This window comes from Tiliqua scincoides, chromosome 9 (assembly GCF_035046505.1).
Source record: "Tiliqua scincoides isolate rTilSci1 chromosome 9, rTilSci1.hap2, whole genome shotgun sequence".
Taxonomy (NCBI): Eukaryota; Metazoa; Chordata; class Lepidosauria; order Squamata; family Scincidae; genus Tiliqua; species Tiliqua scincoides.
Window position 1 is genome coordinate 8876103 of NC_089829.1, and position 17159 is coordinate 8893261.

The 17159-nt window shown below is 47.5% G+C and overlaps 1 protein-coding gene across 1 annotated transcript in view; it reads left to right on the plus strand.

Annotated features, from left to right (window-relative positions):
- The window catches only part of PRDM16 (PR/SET domain 16), a 472618-nt gene that overhangs the window by 437959 nt on the left and 17500 nt on the right, over positions 1-17159 (plus strand). Inside the window, exons 6-7 of the mRNA XM_066637408.1 lie at positions 11541-11739; positions 15512-15659. Of these exons, the coding sequence (XP_066493505.1) occupies positions 11541-11739; positions 15512-15659 (347 nt within the window). The remainder of the gene's footprint in view (positions 1-11540; positions 11740-15511; positions 15660-17159) is intronic.

A 17159-nucleotide genomic window follows, 5' to 3' on the forward strand; every position in this document is an offset into this window, starting at 1 on the left:
CTCCAACATGGGTCAGCACCCACGTTGAGTCGAATCCACAGGTGCTGAATCCACAGATAAGGAGAGTCATTTGTATCCCCTATTCTCTGTTTTGGAATGATGTGGGGGTTGCAAAATTTGTTGTGCTGGATGGACAGAGAGGATGTGCAATGAGCTCTGGGGCGATGGTGTGGCATAGTAGCTTAGGTTACTAGTAGTTTAGCTATACATACTTACTTGAAGTAAGTCCCATTGGACTCAGTGGGCTTACTTCTGGGTAGACATGAATAGGCTCATGCGGTAAGAGAAAGTGGCTGCAATTCTGGCCATACTTACCTGGAAGTAAGACCCGTTGACTAAAATGGGATTAACTTCTGAGTAGGTGTGCCTGGGATTGCCTGTCCAGGTTCGAATCTCACCTCTGTCATAAATTCAGTAGGGGACCTCAGGCACGCCATTCCCTTTCAGCCTCTGTCTTCCCCATCTACATTACGGGGCTAATGATACTTTTCAAGTTTACCGTAAGGACTGCATCAAAAAAATACATGTGAGGTTTTGGGGGCGCTCAGAACATGCTGTACAAACGTGGAATTCTATTTTTACCTATTCAGACCCATGCCTGATGGCATGCTTTGTCATGACAACAAAGGAATTTGCTCACACACCCCGCTCAAGCATCAGGTGCCAAAATATCTTGGGATAATCTTGTTTATTATTTAAAGAAAAAAAAAATCTGTTAAATAGTCCCCTAATTATTGCAACTGTAACAGTGATTAAACTCAAAGCACTGAATTTGAGAATGTTATCTTGCTGTCTATGGATTGCATCAGCCGTTGGTGGTTACTTGAAACTCATGTACCATGGCACCCTGCAATTATGGGTTTCTCTTCTGGCCGCAATGCACTGGGTGTTGCACAGAGCACAAGTGTCACAGAGCCTCCACGAATGCAAAACCTGCTATATTGCAAGGTGTGAAGAGACTTTCAAAGTGAGCCGAGGATGACTGACTTTGCAAAAAGTGGGAGGAGAAGCCGTTGGCTTTCACTCCTGGAGAGAAGCTTTAGATTCAACAGGCAGAGGTGTCTGAAACATAGCAAGAGTGTAGGGATGTTCTGGAATCTTCCGGAATGCTCTGCATTTAAGGCAGAAGGTTTGGGTGCAGCTTGACGAGACGGCCAGCAACCTGTAATTGAATCACTTGCTGATTTCTCAAATGGCAAATGCAGTTCAATTTGTATCGAGACCGTGGCTTGCAGGGAAGGAGGGATTAGTCCCTCCCCCAGCATTTTCTCAGTTCAGATCAGCCTATCCCTGAAGTTGGTCCCACAGGATATAAAACATGCAACATTTTCTTTGCACTTTAGCATTGCCTGTCCTTGGAGGCGGCTGTTGGCGGAGTCTTTGGCTGCCTGGTGGTGGCATGAATGAGAAAGACAGGCTGTAAATTCGTATTGAATAATGTTCTCCTGTGGGCCGGCAGCACAGGACGGCCAATTCATGAGGCAGGCTGAGGCAGGCGCCTCAGGCGACAGATTGGCAGGGAGGTACCTGCTGGTCCTCCTCCTTCCTGTTCATAGATTTGAAAGGAAAGAGGTGAATGGAGAGGAAGAAGAAGGGTAGAGGAGAAGACATTGCATCTTCAATGCTGCAGCCCATCATTTTTCTCTCTTTGACACTTCCTTTTCCTCTCCATTTTTTCCCCCCAAATTCAGACAGCAAGCGGAGGAGGTGAAGTGGTGAGACAAGGGATGATGCCATTTGGCACTGAGGGGCTTGAGCCAGGCAACTCCTTCTCCACTAGACATTTTAGAAATGGGCTATGTCAGAATGCCAGATGCAAGGGAGGGCACCAGGATGAGGTCTCTTGTTATCTGGTGTGCTCCCCGGAGCATATGGTGGGCCACTGTGAGATACAGGAATCTGGACTAGATGGGCCTATGGCCTGATCCAGTGGGGCTGTTCTTATGTTCTTAGAATCAAGCCTTAAATCTAAATGACATGCCCAGAACAGCTATACCAGTGGTTCCCAAACAGTGCTCTGTGGCACATAAGGGCACCATGGCGAACTCACAGGGACACGGTGGGATGTCCCCAGTGTCCTCTTCTTCCCATCTCTCCCAGGTGCCACCATTTCGGGTTGTGTGAGATCTCACACAGTTCGAGGTGACAGTACCTGAGAGAGCCAGGAAGGAGAGGTTGCAGCAAAAGGAGGGCACTGTGACCATGGTAAGCTTGGGAACCACCAAGCTATATGGTATAGCCCTTCCTAGACTATAGTACATCGGCAGACGAAGGATCCCATAATTTGGGGGTATGTGTGTGTGTTTTGCTTCTCATCCTCAAAATATTTTGATTTTTAAGACAAAATTAATTCAGGGGGGAGACAAGGAAGGCAGAGGTTGTTGTTCTTTTGTTATTTTCTTTTTCTTGCTTAGTTTTGATTATCTGTTAGGCGTTGCGGATTGAATTTTTTTTAATTATTGTCACTCGGTAATGATATATTTCTGAACCTACTGGGGGGGAAAAAAGAAACCAGCCTACCTTCTTTCAGTAATGCTTGATTTTGGCATTCTTGCCATATTTATCTCTCTCCTCCTAATAGTGTATCAAGTAGCAAGCAATTGTGGACTAAATTGCTTCCCAAACATAATAGTCAGCTAAGATTTGACTTCTTAATACTTCTTTTTATCTCCTCCATCCCACCCCCCTTTGCATTCTGTGAGGCTTTCTCTCCCCACGTTTCTTGTACAACTCTGAACTGCCTCAGAAAGGAAATGTTAAAATCTGCCACACAAAGTTAATTATCATTTAAATAATAACAATAATAATAATAAAAAAAATCTTTTCTCCAAACCACAGCCAAATGCAGCAGACCCCCTTATCACTGCAGGAATTTTGAGTAGGGCTCTTGAGTTCCTTTGAGATACGGCTCCGGTAGATTAGCAAGTAGATGCTACATAATTGTGTTCCCCTCGGTCTCTTTGTGAGCAATTGCGGCCTGATGTGTGTGTGTGCGCTCTCCCCTCCTGGTTACTTTCCTGCTAAGTCCTGAGTGCTCCTGGTGGAACAGGAGATAGAGGCGCAGAATGCAATCTTGACAGACAGGACAGAAAAGGAGTGACAACAATAAATGCCTGTCCCTGCAGGATAGAGAATATGCAGAAGGCTTGTCAAGAGGATTTATTAAAAAACAAAACAAAACAAAAAACGATTCCCCCCCCCCAGTAATGCTACAGTGCCACAAATCCTACTCCATTAGAACATTTAAAAAGCCCAGCTGGATCAGGCCAAAGGCCCATCTAGTCAGGCATCATGTTTTTTGTTGTTGAAAAGCTCTTGCTCTCGCTCTCTCTCTCGCTCTCTCTCGCTCTCGCTCTCGCTCGCTCTGTGTTTAAGGATTTCCACCCCACTTTCTCCCAGTTAGGGCAATCAAGGAAGCTATAGTATCAATATTATTATTAATAATAATAAGATGAAGACATTTATTTCATTAGTTAATAATAAGTTCATTACAGCCCAGTCCTAAGCCGACTACCGCCAGCAGGGTGATCACACTGTTGCAAATGTGTCATAAGGCCTACACCATGGCTTCCTCATGAAGAAGCTGCTTGAACCATTCAGTAATGAGGCTATACTGTATCTCCAAAACTAGACGTGATAGAGCAAAACAGATGCCATTTTTGGAATCGGCACCCCAAATTCATATCAAACCACCATAAAGTTTGGGAAAAACTTTTCTGACCCTCAGTTTTGTAGGCCTGTGTATTTAGAAAACACCAGCCACCTCCAGGTGGGCTATGATTAACAACCATAGCCATCATCTTCTTCATCATCAACATCATCATTTCACAATGGCCCATAAGCTGTCTCTTGAAATCCCACAAGCAGGGCATGAATGCAATAAGCCTCTCCTGTTGTTTATCCCCCAGCATCTGGTCCTCAAAGTTATAGTGCCTTAGTACATGGGGGTTCCATCACTATAATGGCCTGCTGGACCATCTACCCACCAGTTGCCTCTGAGAAGCCCAGAAGAAGGACATGAAAGTGACTAGCCCTCCCCCAGCCATTGCTCTGCTACAACAAGTATTCAGAGTTAAACTGTCTCTGAACATGGGGGTTCCTCTGCATGTAAATCACAAACATGCTGTTCTGCCAAATTCTCGACTCCTGCCGACCACGGCAATTTGTCCCGTCCAAATATCCCAACTCCCTTTTAATGCCCGCTTTTTGGCTAATTAACACCCTCCTTTTCCAAGAAGCACAGCTGCAGTGTGCAATGGAATGAACACAGAACTCCTTATCTATAGCAAATAACAAGAATTTATTGCTACAAACACAGCCACTCCCTGCAAGTCCCCTTGTCCAGAGGCTTTCCCTCCCCAAAACTCCACTTAACTCCGGGGGTAACGTCTGAAGCCTCCAAGTCCAATCCGTCTCCAAAACACAGTCCAGTCTTCTGCAGTAGAGTTCCTCCTCTCCAGCAGTGTGTCTCCTCCAGCAGGGTCCTGGCAGTCCTCTCTTCCTGTAGGTCTGGGTCAGGTAGCCCTCTTGGTCAGCGTCCGGCTTCCGGCTGGGTCAGCGTCCTGCTTGGCCAGCCCTTTGCTCCTTCTGAAGCTGCCTTTTATCCTGCAGCCCCTTGTTAAATCCAAATCCAGCTCAGCTGTGAGATGTCCAAGTTAGGCTCAGCTGAGCCATCTCTTCAGTCCATTCAAAGTCTCATCAAGGTCAAATGAAGCTCAGGTGTCCATCAGAGTCTCCATTGGCCTTGATTGATTACAGCTGTGGAGCCAGCCCGGCCCTTCCCAGAGCTGTCAAACAGCTGTCAAAACATGGGATCACTGTCAACACCACATCATCCACCTGATGATCTTCTGATCTTCCATTACAATCCACCCCTTGGTGTTCCAGTGATTCCTCTTGTTTTGGTCCATCACCATTTTCCTTTTACGAGGGTGGTTTCCTTTCAGTCCTGCAAGAAAAAAACTCACAAGTGGAGCATCACCAGTGTAATTTTCAGCACCCTGTCTGGAATGTGCCTCACAGATCCAGACCATACCACCCCTAGGAACTGGACTTTGATGAGCCAGTCCCTGAATCTTTGCAGGAGTAATTTCCCACCCTTGGGCCTTCATGTGCCTCACTAGGGTGACTAGCCCCTGCTGCACATCTTCCTCGGTGGGGCCCAAGATCAATCCCCAAGTTAATGCGACCCTCCTCCAGAGGGGTTAATGAGGTCTCATCTTCCATATCTGACCCTACACCAGTATTGGTGGACATGGTTTGCCTCACCTGGGCCTTCCTCTTCCCTTTCCCCTCTTCCCAGAGTTTATACAACTCTGGAGTAGGGAGCCCATCTATCTTTTCCCTGGGCACCCCTCTATCTATCAGGTCTGCCCAGATCTTCCACCTGGGAACCTTCTGTCCAGGTGCATGCAGAGGTTTCCTATCCAGGGTCTTTCCTGCAGGCACCCTCTCCCCCGTCCTGGGAGTACCCGTTCCTTCCTTACCATTCCAGGCTTTAGGCTTCAGGGTACATTCACTGGGCATATCCTCCAGTTGCCCTAGTCCTCTTCCCTTTTTTGTTACAAGGGGGTGTGCCTGAACTACAGGCTGTGCCCCTTCACCTTTCTCTTGTCTGGCTGGAGCTTTCATACTAGCGTCCAGACCAGTGCTACTATCAGCCTGTAAGAGGCCTGCATACCGGTTAGGATGCTTGCGCTCCTCCCTTACCTCTGCCTTAGGTTTTTCCTTGCCAACCTTTTCCTCTGCCAACCAGGCTAAGAGAGCCTCATTAAGACAGTCCGCTACCCTTATCTGCTTTTGGGCATTTGCCAAGGCTTCAGCATAAACTGAATTCTGTTCCTTTAAACAACAGATTAACCCATTCAGCCTATGCAATTCCCGTTTTAGATACTGCATCTCCGCCGAACAATCCCCACCTGGCACCCAGTGTTTCCTCAAATAGGAAAAAACAAACATACCAAACTTCCAGATATGGACAAGTGCCATTATTAATGTCCATATCATTCCCAGCAAACTCCATGCATTCAAAAACACAGCAGAAGTGTACATGTCTTTTACTAGGGGCTCTATATCCCAGACCCAAAAGAAGTTCATTCCTTTGCACACACCTGTGTCCTATAGTATTAATTGCCTCAGGCTTCGCACCCCACTCCTGGTACCAATTTGTTCTGCCAAATTCTCGACTCCTGCCGACCACGGCAATTTGTCCCGTCCAAATATCCCAACTCCCTTTTAATGCCCGCTTTTTGGCTAATTAACACCCTCCTTTTCCAAGAAGCACAGCTGCAGTGTGCAATGGAATGAACACAGAACTCCTTATCTATAGCAAATAACAAGAATTTATTGCTACAAACACAGCCACTCCCTGCAAGTCCCCTTGTCCAGAGGCTTTCCCTCCCCAAAACTCCACTTAACTCCGGGGGTAACGTCTGAAGCCTCCAAGTCCAATCCGTCTCCAAAACACAGTCCAGTCTTCTGCAGTAGAGTTCCTCCTCTCCAGCAGTGTGTCTCCTCCAGCAGGGTCCTGGCAGTCCTCTCTTCCTGTAGGTCTGGGTCAGGTAGCCCTCTTGGTCAGCGTCCGGCTTCCGGCTGGGTCAGCGTCCTGCTTGGCCAGCCCTTTGCTCCTTCTGAAGCTGCCTTTTATCCTGCAGCCCCTTGTTAAATCCAAATCCAGCTCAGCTGTGAGAAGTCCAAGTTAGGCTCAGCTGAGCCATCTCTTCAGTCCATTCAAAGTCTCATCAAGGTCAAATGAAGCTCAGGTGTCCATCAGAGTCTCCATTGGCCTTGATTGATTACAGCTGTGGAGCCAGCCCGGCCCTTCCCAGAGCTGTCAAACAGCTGTCAAAACATGGGATCACTGTCAACACCACATCATCCACCTGATGATCTTCTGATCTTCCATTACACATGCAAGCCCTGCAGGATTAGACCAAAAGCCCATCTAGTTCCACATGCTGTTTCCCACAGTGGCCCAGCAGGTGCCTTGAGGTCCACAAGCGGGAAAGAACTGCATCCCTTCTCCCACCATTGTCCCCCTACGACTGGGATTCAGCAGTCGGTTGTCACAGAACCTGGAGGTAGCGCATACCTCCAACATCCATACTTTGACATCTCATCTCTGTGGGTGGATGGATGGATTGAGGAAAAAACTTGACTGTAAGGGAGAGGGTTACAGTCATAAAGAAGCTGGCAAACCCTTCAATCATTCAGGTACAGTGACAATACAGGTGTTTTAAGCTGGAAGAACTTTGGAGGAATTCCATGTCATCGCTTGGTAGAAAAATCCGCCTGCCTCTGGCAAAGTTTTCAGATTCCTCTGGAATTGGAGCCAGGCTGCTAATGAGGTTAGTGAGTGCATACAATTTTTGTGCATGTATTGGGAGTCTTTAAAGACTTAGTATTTTTTTTTAAGAGAGTAGGTGTTGTGTGGTATAGTGTTTGGAGTGTCGGATGAGGGGCTGGGTTCAATTCTCAACTGGGCCATTCAGCTTTTTGGGTGACCTTGGGCCAATCGCCATCTCTCAATCTAATTTCTACCTCATAGGGCTGTTGTGAAGACAAAAAAGGGGAAGAGAACACTGTGTGCTGCCCTAAGCTTCCTGGAGGAAGAGTAGAGTAGGGGGGGCGATAAATAAACACATTTATTGTTACCGTGTGTTCCGTTTCAGTCAACGGAGCAACACATTCTTGAAGGGCAAGCTGCTTTTGAGGCATGAGAATCATTAGAGGAAGGAACTGGAAGCAGACCATCAAATCTCATGCCTGGAGCAGACTGTGCTCCAACAGTGTTGCAGGTTAACCTACAGTGTCAGCTCTGTGTTGCTGGGGGCCTGTGGCGAAGCCCAGAATTTTGGGGCCCCCAAGTCAGTTGAGGATTCTGATAATCTCCTGAAGATTCTCATAAGAACATAAGAAGAGCCCTGCTGGATCAGGCCAAAGGACCACTGAGTCCAGAGCTGAGCTGCCTTTAAAACCCAGAGGCTGCATATGTTTTTTCATGACTAGTCACTTGTGATGGACTTTTCCTCATCAATTTGTCCAATCCTGTTTTAAAAGCATCCAGGCCAGGTATCATCCCAACATCCCGTGGCAAGGCATTCCACAGATTCATTACTCACTGGGTAAAGAATGATTTCCTTTAGTCTGTTCTGACTCATAACTCTTGATTGCTCTGTTTCATAACTCCAACATCTGTTGGAATTGATCCAGACCAACAGCTCCTTTCTGTGATCGTCAGCCCACCACATCTGAGAGTCTGTGTGACAAAGACATAAGAACAAAAGAAAAGCCATCCTGGATCAGGCCAAAAGGCCCATCTAGTCCAGTTTCTGGTATCTCACAGTGGTTCACCAGGGAGCCTCAGGGAGCACAAAAGACAATAAGATAACTGCATCCTGTTGCCACTCTCTTGCACTTGGCATTCTGAGGTAACCTACTCCAGGAGGTTGCACAGTTTGTCACCTGTGATGCACTTTTCTATAAATCTGTCCAATCCCTTTTTAAAGGCATTTAGACTAGTTGTTGTCACCAAATCCTGTGGCAAGGAGATCCACAGATTAACTGCAGCTGGCTTTTCTTAGGTATACATGGTGCATATATAAAGGCATCTAGACTAGATGTGGTCACCAAATCCTGTGGCAAGGAGTTCCACAGACTAACTGCAGCTGGCTTCTCTGTGGTATACTTGGGAAGAAAAGTTAGAGAGAAGTGCTCCTGCTTTCTTCTCCAGTGAGCAGCTATGGTTCTTTTCACTGCTAGGATTTTCATGATCATGTCGTGTGTTCGTGACTCTATTCGCTCAGACACAGAGAGAGAGAGAGAGAGAGAGAGAGAGAGAGAGAGAGAGAGAGAGAGAGAGACCCTGTTGCCAGCATGGAAGAGAGAGTGAAATTTTAATTAGGAAACAGCTTTCCACAAGGGAAAGTGTGGAGGGCGTCATACGGCAAGCGAAATAAAATAGACAAATCCAAACCCCACTAAAGGGTGATTGAAAAGCTTCTGTTTCAAGCTGGGTGAAGAAAATCCGGCCCGTCTCGACTCCCTCCCAGAAGTCCTTCTGTTGGAAAATTTACAGCGCTCAGCTGATTGTTTGGCTTGGCACACTGGTCAGGATGCTGCCTCGTAAACTTAATAATAGCTGCCCTCCTTTTAATTTGTTTGACCTTGACTACAATAATTTATTATGTGCATTAGAGGGTTTTTAAAAAAAATGAAAAAGCACGCACAAATGTTTCTTTAAAACAAAGCACTTAGCATCTTGCTCTCAGCCACACAGAGCTCTGTCTCGGAATTCCCAGCGGCGGAGGCCACTGGTTAGCAACCAGTAAAGAAAAGATGAGCCTTCCTACAAAAGTGTGTGTGCGCCAAACCTAGGAAGGTTTCCTTGGCGAAAAGGAACAATTATATGCAAGATTTGAAATGGTGGTCTCCTGTTCATGCACAGGGGTCTAACATAGGTGTGCACTACAGACCAGACACATTTGTTCTACACTCAGAACCCCAGTGGCACATGACTTTCTCCATGTGACATATTATTGAAAGCTTTTTTTGCTCTGCTCATGGGGTAGCAAGAGTGCAGGGCTCTGGTTTGGACTGGGACCATGGCACAGCAACTGAAGGCATTTAACCCTTTTCCTCCATACCATTTTACCATTGTGTGCCCCCCCCCCCCAAAGCAACTATTTAAACCTCAATTTGTTGTGATGGCACTCTCAAGGGCTAAGCAACTACTTTGGTGACATTAGAAAAATGGCATAGAGATAAAAGGTTAAATGCCTCTATTGTCACAGCCCCGATTCAAGCTACCCAATGTGGCTACTACATGTGAGTTTAAAAAAAGAGCTTTTAATGATGTCACATAACAAACCTAATGTGTGGGCCACTTAGAGCACAATCCTAACCCCTTATGTCAGTGCTTTCCAGCACTGGCATAGCAGTACCAATGGGACATGTGCTGCATCCTGCAGTTAGGTGACACTCACAGAGGCCTCCTAATAGTAAGGGAATGTTTGTTCCCTTACCTCGGAGCTTCACTGCCCTTATGTCAGTGCTGACATAAGGGGTTAGGATTGTGCCCCTAGAAAGCTAACATGCCATGGAGAAGGGTTTGAGTTCAGCCTCTTCCCTGATATGCTGGTTTTCTTTGTGCAGTGTGTCTTTCTTGTGAGTAGTGAGCATTCCAGTTTTTTGGTCAACAACCGCAACTTGAAGTGGTACAGCCCCAACCAGTGGTGTAGCTTGGGGGGCAGCATGGTAAATACTGCAGGTCTGCAGTGCCATAGAAACAGCCCCTCCCACTTGCCATCAAAGCCATTCTGGGCAGCAGTGGTGAGTGGGACACTTACAAAGCACTTTGCAGTACCTGCAGTAATTACTGCACCACCCCCTGTTGCTATGCCACTAGCCAGGGATGGGAACCTGAGTCAGGTGACTCAAGTCCAAGTCACAAAAATCAGCATTTTTCGCTGACTTGTTTACACTTGAATCAAGGGCCCCTTGACTTGTCACTCATCCCCACGCAGACAGATTCGAGTCTGCCTGTATCTGGGTATGCTTGCTTACTGTTTACTGCTTGAAAAACCTCGTCAGGCCATCATTCAGACCAGGCGACCAGCAGGGAAGTTCCAGCCAGGAGGCAGGGAAGGGTTAATGTTTGCTTCTGCATCCAAGCAGAAGGGGGGAGTCAGGAATGACCTCTTTCTGGTAGGAAGGAAGGAACCAATGATCATTGGGCAAAGGATGGGTGTTCTGATATTTTCTTTGGCTGAGGGAGAGCAGGAGGAGGAGCCCAAGGGGGTTCTTGCCTTATGATTGGCTTGAGAAGCCCAGGGAGAGGGAGGGAGGTGGTTTGTAGCGATCACACTTTCCAATCACATAGTATGGCTGCTGTAAGCGTCATTGTTACTTGGGAGGATGGAGCCTCATTAAATGACTGGCTTAAGTGGGACTACTTCTGAGTAGAGCTGCCAAGGATTGGGTCATCTTAGTAAGCCTCACAGCTGCTGTGCATGACCCCTCCTCCCTCTTGCCACTTCTGTCCCCACTCTCTCGCAGCCTCTCTCACCCCTCCCGCCTTGTTTACGGATGAGCTGGGACAGCAGGGAAGTATGTAAAGAGAACACACACACACACACACACACACACCGGCAATAGCCCCATTTTTTTTTATAGCTGGGTTTTTAAAGGGGGCGACTCAACTCAAGTCCTTTAGAGTTGCAAAAGAGTGATTCAGCGACTCAGAAAGTGCCCCCATTATGACTCGTCGTCAAGTCGCAGGGGACGGAGACTTGCGACTTGCCTCGAGTCAGGCCGCACTGGGTTTTCCCATCCCTGCCACTAGCCCCAACACAGGTTGAACCCTCTTGTGGGAAAATTATGTCACAGCTTCCTTTAACAAATTACATACATACATACATAAGACCTTTATCGGAATAGAAACAAATTACACTTGTCTGGTCCAGGGTCTCCGTTGTCCTCCTCCCCCCCCTCCGGCTTCATTGGTTTCATTTCAAATCATAGTTCTTCTGCTGTTCCCTTAGAAGTGCACACGTTTCGCTGTGAGGACTGTGACGAACTCTTCCAGTCAAAGATGGATATGAGACGGCACAAAAAATACTCCTGCAATGCGGTCAGCTCCCTCTACGAGACGCTGAGTGAGGAGATCAAGCAGGAAGGCGCTGCTGATGGGCAGGTCCACGAGTGCAAAGACTGCGAGAGGATGTTTCCCAACAAATACAGGTAATTCCATTTCAGTCCAAAGAGGTGCGTTGTTGTCGCGGGAAGCGGAAGAACCTTGTATGGACGGAATGGTAGAATTTTGCCTAAATCCAGAATACAGAGGAAGATTAAATGGCTCCTTTTGGATGATATCAGTAAGATGCAATTTGGATGCAAGATAAGGATATCAATAAGACCATGGGGGAATTTCACTGGTGGGGTGTGTGCCCCACATCTTTCCATCAGACCCATGGCTCTCTCAGGGGGTAAAGTCATGCACAAGGTCCCCAGTTCAATTAATGGCATCTCCAGGTACGACTGGGAAGTACTCTTATCTGAAACTCTGAAGAACCTCTGGGAGCCAGTGCTGGCAGCACTGACCAGGATGGACCACGGTCTGATTCATCAAAAGACAACTTCCCATGCCCCAAGCTTGGACAGGGACAGCGAGTCTTCATACATTAGACCAGGTTACATAGACCCAGAGCAGCAGCCATGCGTGTTTGCTTTCAGAACAAACAGAAATGGATGCAAACATGTCCCATTCACGTCAATTTCCTTCTTTCCCCCAAGTACATGATGCAACAAAAGGCAAGGAGGAACAAGTTTCTGGACAAGTTTCTGGAGGAAAAATCCATTATGGGTTACAAGCCATGATGCGTATGTGCAACCTCCTGATTTTAGAAATGGGCTGTGTCAGAATGCCAGATGCAAGAGAGGGCACCAGGATGAGGTCTCTTGTTATCTGGTGTGCTCCCTGGGGCATTTGGTGGGCCGCTGTGAGATCCAGGAAGCTGGACTAGATGGGCCTATGGCCTGATCCAGTGGGGCTGTTCTTAAGTTCTTAAGGAGGAAGGGTTCTCTGGTCCATCCATGAAGCCACCTGCTGTGGGTTGCATCGGCAGCAGATTGCAAGGGTCTGAGGGAGAACTGGATTTGGGGTACCTCTCACCCCAAGTCTGCCTCCACCTCTCTCCAACCTACTACCACTGCCAGCAGCACTGTGAGGAGCAGATAGTTCCCCTCCTTCATGTGCTCCACGTGCGCTGCCATACAGGAAGTTCTGCACTGGTGGTGCACGAAGTGTGTGGCGAGGTTTGCGTCTCTTTGGCTGTTGCTGCACAGAGGTGGCGAACCCAAGGTGGCATTCTGTGCCATGCCCCCTACGCCCCATGATGCGGTGTCATCCTGGGAACTTTTTCTTTCTTTGCTGCTACTGTTTATTCCAAACTTAAATGTACACCCCTGATAACTGAGAACCTGCAACCGCATGCTTCGTGGGGCCTAGTGAAAGAGATGAGGATGCCTGCCCCACTGGTAAATGTTTGTGCTCTTGTTGATACTCTTGCCTTGCGTGACTCATCTGAAAGGAGGCCTCCACATCTGCCTTAGCATTTTTCATGTAGCCAAAATTCCCGGTTGCTTGGTTGGCCTATGCAGCAGAGCTGATCCATCCTTGAGGCTAAGGCAGTCATTTCGGGCAGTGGGTTGGCGGTGGCGTGGAGGTGCCCACCTCCTCCCTCCTTCTTATCTCCAGTGTTGCTGCTCTTCCTCCCGCTCCTTACGTTGGTAAACGAAGAGGAGGAGGAAGCCGAGAGCAAGTGAGAAGGAGCAGAGAGTGGAGGAGTAGAGCATACCCTCCCTCCTCCACATGTCCTCTTCCCACTAGTGTAGCCAGAGATGGTGTGGTAAGATGGGATGGTGTGGTAAGTACTGCAGGCACCACAGTGTGCTGTGTAAGCAGACCCTCCCATTTGCCATCAGAGCCATTCCAGGCAGCGACAGCAACGCACAGCCAAGTGGAGGGGGCAGCTTACATGGTGCATTGTGGCACCTGAAGTACTTACCACGTCACCCCCACCCTGGCTACTTTACCACCTTTTCTGCTTTGCTCCCCTCTTCCTTTTGGACTACAGCGAGTGGGAGGAGCAAGGCTGGTCTCTTGCCAGTTAAAGGGGGGGGGTGATATTTGTTCCCAGGTACTCTACTGCATGGCCACAGCTGGTGGAGAAGCCAGGTGTTGGTGGTCACCTCTATGATTGAAAGGAGGTGAAACACATTCCGGCAGGGAGATCCTTCTTCTCTGCAGGGCGCCCAGCCAGCGGCCCCTTCGAACATCTCTGCATCCTTCTGATTGGGGAGCCACTGCCAGTTGGCGACATAGGAAATCCCGTTAAGTCAAGATGCCTGGCATTTTAAAAGCTGGAGTGTTTGCACCTGATCTATGCTTGGGATCATTAGGAAGGATATTGAGAACAAAACGGCTAGTATTATAATGCCGTTGTACAAATCGATGGTAAGGCCACACCTGGAGTATTGTGTCCAGTTCTGGTCGCCGCATCTCAAAAAAGACATAGTGGAAATGGAAAAGGTGCAAAAGAGAGCGACTAAGTTGATTATGGGGCTGGGGCACCTTCCTTATGAGGAAAGGCTACGGCGTTTGGGCCTCTTCAGCCTAGAAAAGAGACGCATGAGGGGGGACATGATTGAGACATACAAAATTATGCAGGGGATGGACAGAGTGGATAGGGAGATGCTCTTTACACTCTCACATAATACCAGAACCAGGGGACATCCACTCAAATTGAGTGTTGGGCGGGTTAGGACAGACAAAAGAAAATATTTCTTTACTCCGCGTGTGGTCGGTCTGTGGAACTCCTTGCCACAGGATGTGGTGATGGCGTCTAGCCTAGACGCCTTTAAAAGGGGATTGGACGAGTTTCTGGAGGAAAAATCCATTATGGGGTACAAGCCATGATGTGTATGCGCAACCTCCTGATTTTAGAAATGGGTTATGTCAGAATGCCAGATGCAAGGGAGGGCACCAGGATGAAGTCTCTTGTTATCTGGTGTGCTCCCTGGGGCATTTGGTGGGCCGCTGTGAGATACAGGAAGCTGGACTAGATGGGCCTATGGCCTGATCCAGTGGGGCTGTTCTTATGTTCTTATGATCATATTTGTTTCAAGTGCTACATTAACCATGTTCAGATTCAGATTTCAGGAACCTTTTATTGGCATTAAAACGGTTTATAGTGGACAAAGACACAAACTATACAACAGGGTTCTATCCATGACATAAAAATTTAAGTAGATAGGTAAAAATTTAAGTAGATGGGGCACATGAAGATAGTTTCCTTGTAACAACTAACAAATAGTCAGCGACTGAACATTAACCATGTTCTGAGAAGCCACTTGCCTGTGAAAACAACGGCTTGTGGAGTCTGGCAGAGAAGGAGTTAATATCTGGTCTTTTCCTAGGTTAGAAATAAGAGAGGGAGTCTGGCCAGAATCTCCATTGCAGTGGACAGAACTGTGTTCCTTGCCCCCTTGGGTAACCCCAGAGCTCAACTTTTTATGTGTGGAGTTATAAGCTTCATTCACCAATTAATGTGGCTGAGGCAATTAAAAATGTGTTTGTAAAAGCACAATATGGACAACACGTGTTTTTTTTTTAAAGAAGCATGGCAGGAATTGCATAGCAAAACATATTTTCCTTGCAATTCAATGCACAGTTAGATGCAGCCCTGCAGCCCTATTGCATCTGTGATGAATGCAGACCCAAGATAACATCAGGCAGTTTTCCAAGTCTCATTGCCCCTGTTCCTTCCAAAGGCATGTGACGTAGCCATTTTGTTGAAGCTGAAGGAGTCTAGATCTCATCACTCCCTGGATGGTTGGGTGACTGCCTCAGAACTCCATGTATACCAATGGAAAGGTGAAAGGTGAGATATAAGTGAAATAAAGAGCACATTAATTATCTGTCTGTCTCCCCCCCCTCCCCCGCCCGCAACAGCTTGGAGCAACACATGATCATCCACACTGAAGAGCGGGAGTACAAGTGTGACCAGTGCCCCAAGGCCTTCAACTGGAAATCGAACCTGATTCGTCACCAGATGTCCCATGACAGCGGCAAGCGGTTTGAATGTGAAAACTGCGTGAAGGTATATTTCAGGCCTCTCTGCAGCTGCGGCAATTCAGGGGTTAAGATACAGGCCTGACCTGATTTGGGTCAGTGGTTGCCTGATCTCAGGTTTTTGGGGGTCATCTCAGGCTCTCCAGTAAGGCTGTCACATCTCAGGTTTTTGGTCCAAGACTTGGGTTTTGCAGGACCAGGGAATAAAGTTTTGGAGAGCCATCTCTGTTGCCTCCCTTCTCCCTTCCATATACAATTTTCTCTAGCATGCCAGGGCAGGAGTTCTGGCTCAGTTGGTAGAGCTGCCACCTTGTATGCCTGAAGATCTGAGTTTGTCAGTTCGAAACAACCCGAAGTACCCGAGAACTGACGACACGCTGATATACTGATGAGCTGACCCTCTGTGGCAGGGAGGAGTTGCCGTCAAGTGGGGCGTGGGAGGCGAAGGGCCAGAGAGAGGCCAGACCGGGAAGGAATCCAGCTGGAATGAGGAGTTCTATGGAAGACTAGAACTATTCAATTGTAAAAATCCCTATGGGGGTTTAGAACAGCCTGTCTATGTAAACCGCCTTGGATTAAAGTCTGAGGAGAAATCTGACGACCAAAGAAAGGCGGTATATAAATACCTCTATAAATAAAATAAATAATAAATAAATAATGCCACTCTGCCACTCTCTGGGGCGAGGCACAGAGCACAGGTAGCTTCTTGTTTCAGTTCTTCTTGTTGTTATTAACAAAACTTATATCCTATTTTGCAGCTTCCACAAGCTCTCAAAGTGACTAAAAGGTCACCTTAGGCCCAAATCCTAACCCACTTTCCATCACTGGCGTAGCTGTGCCATTGGGGCATCTGCTGCATCCTGCAGTTGGATAACGGTCACCAAGCCTTATTCAGGGTAAGGGAATGTTTGTTCCCTTACCTTGAAACGGCATTACCTTGATGCTTGAAATTTGGTTAGGGTTGTACCAGCAATCTGTTCCTGATTCTAGTCTTTAAGGCAGGGGTTCCCAAAGTGTCTGTCACAATCTCTCTGGGTAACGTAGCGCACTCACAGGGGCACTGCGTGATGTCCCTGGTGTTCCCTCCTACCTGCTCTCCCAGGTGAAATCTCATGAGATTTGGTCACCACCATCTTGGATATCACAAAATGTTGAGATATTTGGGTGCCAACATCTTGGATCTCGCCAAATCTTGTGAGATTTGGGCACCCCATCTTGGATTTCATGAGATCTAAGATGTTGGTGCCCAGCTGAGCTAGAAGAAGAGGCTATGGGGGGCACCGTAACCCTAATAAATTTGGGAACCACTATTTTAAGTCCTATTAAGAAGACCAGGGAACAGATATAGTTTGGTTTTTGCAGGGTGCCAGGATTATTCAAACAGAATTTATCTCCTTTGCTCATCCTTGCTCTTCCCTGGTCAATGAAGGGTGCCACCTTTTGGCTGCTGCTTTTCAGCCGCCAGCTCCAGCTGAGGCCCTCTGAGACAAAGACGTGGGACTCGCTAGCTAGAACTCACTTAGCTCCT